The following is a 9348-nucleotide window of genomic DNA, read 5'->3' as shown; positions in this document are numbered from 1 at the left end:
GCGTGAAAGTCTATAAACTTCCAAAGCTGATAGTGAGTGGAGAGAAACCAGAGAGGCCACAGCTATGTGCGTCTGGCACTCCCTTTCCGGGTTTTTATAGTATTAGCTGTGTAGTTCTGCAGCAACGGAAGCAAACTAGTGAAGTTAAAAATGGTGTTAGGTCAAATAGCAAGGTCAGGAAGCCGGAGGAAGGGAAACAATGGGGCTTGCAACTGAGTATGAGGTAGCCACACTAGGATAAGAGAAACAAGGCTGTTAGCAAAACAGCAAAGCTGTTCTTGGCAGGCTCCCGCTGACCCTCACTAAGCCCCCATGAGGAAAATACACAGCAGCATGTCTTTACAACAGCAACAGACTAATTATCTGTAAGGGTGATTTCTAAAATGCCTCCACCTGGTCCGGGAAGGAGCTTCCCTTCAGATCACCCTGTGGACAAGGAGTAAATACAAGGTAGGTACCCCAGGAAAACTGCAGATACATTGGTAGCTTCAACAGGAGTTAGTTGCTAGTTCCCCGTGTCCAGAAAAGGCACTAGTCCAAGGTAAACTACCAGGTGGTCATGTAAAGGTGAGAACAAAGAAATCATGGTTTAATTAATATCTGTAATACCTAGCCAAGTTTCAGAGCCAGCAGGCTCTGCCAAGATCAAGGGCTAGCAAACTTAGCCAAGGTCAAGAAAAAAATGAAGGGCGAACATGACTTAGAATTAGTCCCTGTTTGGGCATCCAGCATATAATCATCACCTTGGTTAGGCCAAGGCAACATACAAAAAGTATGTAGGCCTACCATTGGCTCTGCCTATGATACACCTACAGAATTAACCAGAAATCACATCAATCTTTGCCCAGTTTCTGTCATGAGTCTTATTTAAAAACTCACAGGCAAGGAGCTTGGTGTCAACTTCCCCAGAAACCTTCCCAATATGGAAGCTTCAGTCTCTCCTGACTTATTCTTAATAAACCAGCTCCTGCCTGCTCACCACTCTGTTTCCACTCTTTTTGTTGTCTTTGTTTCTCGTCTACATAAAGTAACAAACTTGAGAGGCTCCATCGCTCTCAAAGATCTGCATGGTTCCAACCAGCAGTGGTGTCCTGGGCTGAGGTTTGGCATACCGTCCAAGAGATCTAAGCTAGTCATTGCCTCTCCACTCCAGAGACCTGTGCCTCCAGTTACTTCACTTCTCTGGGCCTCCATTTCTTCCATGTAAGCCAGAACGGATGGGACAGTGTGTGAGTATCCTTATCTTTTTCCTGTATGCACACGGCCGTGAGTATGAATAGACGGGGCCAGGATTCTGAACACAGCAGGAGACATCACAGTGGCCCTCTTATCTGTGGTCTCGTGTTCTGAGGTTTTAGCTGTTCACAGTCAGCAGAGGCATCGTCTCTTCTGACAAGTGGGATCAGGATCGATGAGAACAGAGAGTACACCACCACATAAATTTGTAACAGAATCTATTACTAGAAATATTTGATTTTCCTTTCACTATTGTGAACTTGTTTCTAAAGTATGCATTACATACAAACATTTAGAAAATCGTGCCATAAACTGAATTTAGCATAGCCACGGTTTAAGGCACCCACAGGGAGGTTTTGGACCAACTCTACTGCTGATAATGGAGTTTTCTGTGCCCCAGTAGACTTGAAACTCATTTACGACACACTAGTTGGGGATCTCTAATAACGGATCAAACATAACTAAAACTCAAGGGGGCTTTTCCCCAATTAATCGTTATGAAGAATCCAAATGACTCACTTTCTGATCATGGCCAACCACTGAGACTCCTGTAAAAATTGTACCGTTACGTGTTTTATAAATACAACAGTAAAAGAGTTTGGGGTGTGGATCCTATGGGCATGCCGTAAATCTCAATGAAAGGCTGTAAGAACCCCATCTACCTCCAAGATGGTAGGCACTTGTAGGTTGCTCTCAAAAACAAAACAAAACAAACAACAAAAAAAAAAACCCTAAAACTAAATGACTTTTATCAAATTATCAGAATGGAGTCACTGTTGGAGAAAGTAGGGCTCACAGCTGTAGCTTGACCCTTGTCCAGCCCTAAAATATGGGTCTCTACTCTCACAAACCCCACATCAAAGCAACTGCCTACAAACAGGAGTGTATTCAACTCCAGAACCATGTGCCCAGCATTCAAACACGTGAGGTGACAACTCTATTGAGCAAAGGAGCTCTCCTGATTTATTAAAATATACTTTATTAAAAATGTCAATGTGCTAATATAACACACTCACATATTAGTGTGCATAATACATCTCCAATAAGTTTAAGCAAAAGTTTAAGACATGTTGGCAAGAGGAAAGCTTTCTGACCAAAAAAGACAATTCGGTTTAAAAAAAATCAGATGATCGGCCTCACAGAAGTCAGGGATTTCCGGGAAATATTTACTTCAAATGAGTTATCTTTCCTTTCTTGCGACAGCCTCAGCTAATAAGTGTGGCCAGAACAAGGGAAATGAACGCATCACCTCTAAAAAACACATTTTCTAATATTAGTGGTCACAGGTGTGTCGAGGAGAATCATAGAGAAGACGCAGGGTGATGTCTCCCTGCTACTCACGTTGCCTCATGAATTTTTCAGAGGGAAATGACCAAGGAAGTAAGAGTCCAAATTTAAATGGGGAGAGATGCCCCCACGTTCTCACCAAAGGACCCAATGTTCATCACTTCGCTAAAAAAAAAAGTCCAGATTGTACCGCCTGGAAGTCAAACAGGCAGATAGGTTACCGTTGAGCAGAGTGGAACCACCCGGGGTGTCCTGGCCCGACTAGGCAGGCTCTGTGTCCTGAGCTCCAAAAAAGAAAGGCCAAGTCCTGTTAGTTGGCCCTGCCCCTAGGGTTCACCAGTACTGCTGGCAATTTCCAGGAATCAACCAGAAGCAAAAGCCCATGCAGGGTGAGGAAGACAGAAGAAGGAGCCAGTCGGTGACATCCTTGGAAGCAACAAACGCCTTACTCTACCTGAACCCCCAAATCCTCTGTAAGAAGCTTCAATTCCCATGGTGCAAAGAGAAACTGAAAAGCAAAACTTACAAGCATGAGATTGAAGGGGCCCTCAGTGAGCTCATCACCCTGCAGGCATGAAGGGAGTCTGTGCTCCTCTCCGTGCGCTCATGAGGAGGGGGAAAAAAATAAAGAGAAAGAAAAAAGAAGAGAAAGACAGAGTAGTGATAATAATAATAAAAACCAAAGGTGAGTCCGTGGATGAATCTTGAGGAACTCGAGGTGTATGAAAGAAGCCAGTAGTAAAATGAGAAATGGTGCACGGGTGTCTCTTACTCCAATTTCCTAGAATAGTCAGTTTCACAGGGGCTGGGAAGGAGGGAAACGGAGACCATTGGTCCTGATGACATCTAAGCAGCTTGTAGGGGCATCGTTATTGTTCCATGGTTTGGGGGATGTGGAGGTCAACTCTATGAAGGAAAAAGTGGGTGGAGAGTGAGGTGTCAAAGGCTCCTGCGACTCCTCAGAGTACTGATTTGCTGCACACGGCACTAGATCCAATGTGGCTCCTGGAGCATCCGTGAAGCAGCAGAAAAGGAACCCGGGTCAGGGCGGAGGCTGCTTCCTCCATCTTCACGGAAGTCCTAACATGTAATGATGCTCCCCATCCCTACTCCTTCTGAGTTACCTCATCGGGCAGGGCTTTCATTGGGGCATGGTGATGGTGTAGCAAGATATGATTGGCTGAACATCTAGGGCCTGGGATTGGCTCGAACGCTGTAAATACTACATAGTGCTGCGCAATAAACTCAGAACGCACCCTGATGCTAGTCTCCAGAGTCTGATTTCCCAGGATTCATCGCGTGACTCTGTCACCTCTTTCTTCCCCTCAACCCCCAGTCCTCGGTCCCGTTCCCACAATGGTGAGTTATCTAAATGCGATAGGAGAATGAAGGGGATTCAAATGCAGTCTACAGTGCCTGAGGACCAGAGCCTGGTGAACCCTGTACAAACACAGACATTGAACTACTGCTCTTTCTGGTCTTCCCCAAGGCTGGCCACTTGGCATCCTCAGACTGCCCAGCCTCCCATCCCAAACCAGGACTAAGCATCCTGGTCACCTGATCTGTCATCCTCAAGATCTCGCTGATATGGAGGCCCAACGTGATAGCCACCCCATGCTCAGGGGAGTCTCTGGGGATTCAGGAACCATGAAGCAAACAGGAGTAGTACGAATCAGCTATGACTAAAAGCATACAACAAACAAACAAAACAAACAAAAAATCAAAATATGACGTGGCTAAGGACGAGGTCGCTCACAAGCACAAAAGAGCAAGCTACGGGGGTAGATGATCCAGAGAGGTTGTAGTGCGAGCCACCACACACTAACCGCTCTCAAGGAGTTATGAGCCCCGTGGCGGTGGCACTGCACTAGCCTGGTATGCGGGGTGTGTGTCCTAGCAGCTGGACGGGGGGAGATGCCGGGTACCTCCTGGGTGGCATATGATATCTCACTTTCTTCCAGAATTTCGTCTTGGCGCACTGTGCCTGCTCTGTGAAGTCCCCATCCCACTGGATGGCCCCGTGCTTCTGTCGGATGTACTGAATGGACTCGGGCATGGTGCTGTAGTCCTTGACTCTCTCCAGTTCAATCAGAATGACCTTCATGCCGTCCTGGACGAGGGCATTGTAGACAGCGATTTGTTCTTCAGTCAAGTTCTTCAGAAAGCTGAAGCTGGATGTCTCTGGTGCCACGAGGACCATCAGCCTCCTACACAGCTTAATGTTTTCATCAATGACGCTGGCCACAGCTGGAATCGGAGAAGAAGGATTCATTAGACCCCGCATGGAAACACGAGGGCTGTGATGCTACCAGAAACGGGAGAAAGTGCACCAGGTAAAGGAAAGGGACTTTCACATAGACAGGACTGATGCTCAGAGGGATGAGCATTCGCTCCCATTGTTCTGCGCTGCATGTGCTCCAGTCCCCTGTAGTCAACTGTGTTAGCATTTTGTCTAAGCTCCACCCCACAGTTACCTGGCAACAGCCACGAGTGCCTGACACACTATAAAAGGGACTGCTTGCCTCACCCCCTCAGCTCTCTCTTGCCTTCTTGCTCTCTCCTTGCTCTGTCCCTTCCCTCCTCTCTCTCACCATGCTCATGGCTGCCCTCTACTCATTTATTCCTCCTCCTCCTCCTCCTCCTCCTCCTCCTCCTCCTCCCTCCCTCCCTCCCTCCCTCCCTCCCTCCCCTCCTCCTCCTCCTCCCTCTCTCTCTCTCTCTCTCTCTCTCTCTCTCTCTGCCTTTCTCTGTCTCTACTCCCTTCTCAACTCCTCTCCCCATTCCCTGAATAAACTCTATTCTATGCTATATATGCCATCCTGTGGCTGGTCGCTGAGGGGGAAGGGATACCTTGGAATGAGTCACCCCCTTCCCCCACACATGACTGCACATCCACCAAACTTACTCCTTCTCTCCCTTATCTTTTTATAAAACACAACAGTCAGTCACCTCTTGTTTGTTTCCTTTAGCGACTCCGTGTGTCCTGTTACTCATTGTTAAGTCTCTTTCCCCAAGCCTGTCTCATTACACCGCATTCCTGGAGCAGCTGAGTCTTAGGTAAGCTACATAATAGGTGTAGTTTTAAAATTTATTTTTAAAGAGCAAAGAACGTCTCTTCTGGTTCTTTATAGTTAGTTAAATGTTCAAGGTTAGCATGGCTAATTTTGAAGACAAACAATGCACCATGATGGGAAGAGGGAGGAGCCCATTGGTATTAACTCTACACATTCTAGCTGGCTGGCAGTTGCCTCCTGTGAGGGGTAAAAGGAGGTGGGGGGGGTGCCATTTCTAAGGGCAGTTTCTTTTCAGTCGGTTTGTGGTTTTGTATTTCTACTATAAACTGCCCAGTATTTAGAGATAACAATACATATCCATTAAATCATATTAAAAATTGCTTTTCCTAGTGAGAAGAAAGGGGTGCTTATTTTAGTATCCAATTACTCTGCTGTGTGCTCTTCCAAGATGGAGAGCAAAGAACAGGAGGGGGTTTGTGTAAGACAGCCCTGTGATGGCATTTACAGGTCTTTTAAGCCAGGAAAACATCCATCTATTCCTGTCTCACCCATGCAAACGCTGCTGTTCGTGAACTGCCCTAAACTACATGCCTAGTGAACAGAAGTAAAACAACTATTTATCTTATTTAGTCAGTGGGTGCCATGGTTTGAATACGAGATGTCCTCCATGGGCTCTTTGTTTGAACACTGGTCCCCAGCTGGTGGCACTGTTTGGTATAATGGAAACTTCAGGGTGTGGACCCTGAATGGAAGAAGTAAGTCTTGAGGGGTGGACTTTTAGGTTTTTATAGCCCCACTTCCTATTCTCTCTCTCTCTCTCTCTCTCTCTCTCTCTCTCTCTCTCTCTCTCTCTCTCTCTCAGCTTCCCATGCAGGTATGAAATATGATTCGCTGGCTTCCTGACTGCCGCTGGCCTCTCCTTCCTGCCGCTAGCTATGCCTTCCTCACTGTGATGGACGCAGAGGAGGAGTGGTTTATACAGTCAGCTTTAAACGATAGCATTTGCATATCCAAACTAATGAGAAAATATATCGAAGTCACTCTCAGTGACTGTAAAGCGAAGGACTTGACTTTCTTCAGTTTTGACCAAGGCTGCTGCCTGACTGTTCCCATGACTGTATCCTGATGCTGAGGAGACGGACACTATTGAAACCAGGATTCCCTGACACTGAGTTCTAACAATAAAGCCTAATGAAGCAAAGACCTCGATTCTGATATAAGGGGTAATGAGACTGGGAGTCTCTCTGTGTGCATAGACATTAAGCAAACAATTATAACATAAAAGAGAGGAGAGGAGGGGGAAGAGGAGAGGAGTGGGGAGGGAGAGGAGAGGAGGGGAGAGATTTTTCTCTTTTTGTTGTCGTCTGTTTGAGATAGGGTCTGTACGTACAAGCCCAACTGGCCGTTCAGCCAGTTCACCCTGGTTCAGCATTCCCAAGGCTCAGGTTGCAGGCCTGGTCCTTCTCTTTTGTTTTCTTTTTTTTAACCTTTCCCATTTATTGTATAAAAGGCTCAGTTAGAACATACCTTGTCCAGGGAATTCATCCCTGCCAAATATGAATAACTTATATCCACACTGTTTCTCCAGCACCTCGGGCAAGATCTTCAACACCAGTGTGTCCACATCATGGCCCTGGCTTTCTCTTGGGTACTTGGGGTATAAGACATAGGCATCATACAGCTTCTCGTCTGAAAAGGAAAAGAGACTAGCTCAAGAAATGATTCTACCAGATCCCTCAAGTTAACAGCGTGAAGCCTGGGCCACTGCTATGATATACTGCAGGCTGGGCCCAGTGACCTCCATGTGCCCTGCTGGTTGATGGGACATTCTATGCTATGTCAGTGCATTCTCACAACTGAACTGTGAGAGACATGCCAGTCCTCACTCAGTATAGAGGAATAAAACCAGACTGAACAGGTCTGCAATTCCTAATTGAACCCAAAGTTTCTCTCTACCTCTCACCAATTGCAGATGTGGGCAACTGAGACCTGTACTAACTATGCCAAGCAAGACCAGTTGAGTGTCTCCTAATCTAGCATACCAGAAAAGCCATCATTTTAGTGACTCTTAGTCTGTCCCATATCATTGAAAAGCCCGGCACTATAACACGTGTGGTCAATGTGTCCATCTGAACAAGACACACCATAGTACTGCGCATGCCACTCACATATGCAAAATAAGATGATAAACAGTATTCATAGAAGGTGTGTAACAGCCCCCGGGTGTGAAAGAGTGGAGAGATCAGGAAAAAAGTAAGGATCTAAGAGTAGAGATTACTACAGATGTGAGAAAGAAGCCAGCATACCTGTAAGAGAGAAGCCAGAATACATGTGAGAGAAAAGTCAGGATACATGCGAAAGAGAAGCCAGAATACATGTGAGAAGTCAGCACACATGTGAGAAAGAAGCCACCATACATGTGAGAGAGAAGCTAGCATGCACGTGAGAGAGAAACCACAAGTCAGCACACATGTGAGAGGGAAGCCAGCACCAGTGTTTCTGCCTCCCTGGCCACTGCCAGGCAAGGAAAGTGCTGTAGACCTTGGGACCTGGGGAGAACCCTGTCAGTGCTGACCAAACATCTTAAAGGAGTTTGACAATAAGGTCCATGGTACAGGAAGAGGAGGGGCTGGGTCACAGGCATTCAGTTTAGGGATCGTAAGTATGTACTGAGCGGGGAGCAATTGGTGTTTGAAGACAACCAAACCCAATGACTTTAACGTTAAAAGATGGCTTTCCAAAGTTCAAAAATATTTTATTGTTATTGTTGTTGTTGTTGCTGCTTCCTGAGAGTGAAAGAAAAGAATAAAGAGACAGACAAGTGGAGAGCTCATAAGCTCTTATTTCTTGGCTGATGGAGAAGGACTTGAGCCTTCCCATGTAAAGATTAAGACATGTTTAGATTTAAGTCCTCAGAAAGCCTTGATGGTCTGGTGCCCGGTTTACAGCAGGGAGCATCCTCCTTGGAAAGTGCAGCTCCCAGGTTAGCTAGCACCCAACCTTATACCCACGCCCAGCCCCAGGCACAGCCACCACTGGTATCTCTGCTCCCCGCTGGCTTTGCTTAAATAGAAAACAAAAGAAAATACATTTGCCAAGTGGTTTCTTTTTTGACAGAATCCCAGTCCTCTTTCAAAACAAGGCATCTGAGGACACAAGTTCTCCTTGTTCTCCAACTTTCTATACTTGGAACAGATGGAGAGAGATCTGGTAGCCCAAAGCCCCACATATTCTGAAAACTCAAACAAAACAAACCCCCAAGTTATATGTCTTTTTTTCTTCTAAGCTTGTTTTCTTTCCTTGCTGGAGGCCAAACCCAGGCTGGTGAGCATGCTTGACCATTGGGCTCGCTGAGCCACCAACCCTCAGACTAAGATCTGGAGCTCGGGTGCAAAGGTATCTTTTAAGGACTTGTTCATCACCACTTTAGAAGACACATTTGCAACCCACATTTACCTTTTTTGGCAAAGCCCTTCAATTTTTAAAAATTATCATTTCATATGTGTGGACATTTTGCCCAAGGAGGGTCAGAATAGGGCATCAGACCCCAGGAACTGGAAAATATAGACAATCGTCCCCTGCAGTGGTAGTTTTGAGAATCAAACCAGGGTCCTCTGGAAGAGCAGTCACTACTGCTAATCTCTCTAGCCCCAAGTCCTCTGATGTTTTAAGGACAGGATCAGACAGTAGCATAGGGCGTTTTCAGATAAATCTCTCTCTCCCCTCTCCCTCTCTCTTCTCCCCCTTCCCCTTCTCCTCCCCTTGCCCCCATCTTTCTCCCTCTCCCTCCCCCCCCCTCTCGATGTGACAT

The 9348-nt window shown here is 46.3% G+C and overlaps 1 protein-coding gene across 3 annotated transcripts in view; it reads right to left on the bottom strand.

The window, feature by feature from the left end:
• Positions 1–2198: 2198 nt before the first annotated feature.
• Positions 2199–9348, bottom strand: part of Il1rl2 (interleukin 1 receptor-like 2) — a 47128-nt gene continuing 39978 nt past the window's right edge. For 2 of the 3 annotated variants that reach the window (XM_087564674.1, XM_087564675.1), the window contains exons 10-11: positions 7065–7226; positions 2199–4770 (exon numbers count right to left, since the gene is read on the bottom strand). In XM_087564674.1, coding sequence (XP_087420800.1) covers positions 4391–4770; positions 7065–7226 — 542 coding nt within the window. In that variant the 3' untranslated portion in view covers positions 2199–4390. 3 annotated transcript variants of the gene reach the window in all.

The sequence above is a fragment of the Rattus norvegicus genome, chromosome 9 (assembly GCF_021556685.1).
Source record: "Rattus norvegicus strain SHRSP/BbbUtx chromosome 9, alternate assembly SHRSP_T2T, whole genome shotgun sequence".
NCBI classification, from domain to species: Eukaryota; Metazoa; Chordata; class Mammalia; order Rodentia; family Muridae; genus Rattus; species Rattus norvegicus.
The sequence above is the reverse complement of the archived record's forward strand: the minus strand, read 5'-3'. Positions and strand labels throughout refer to the sequence as shown.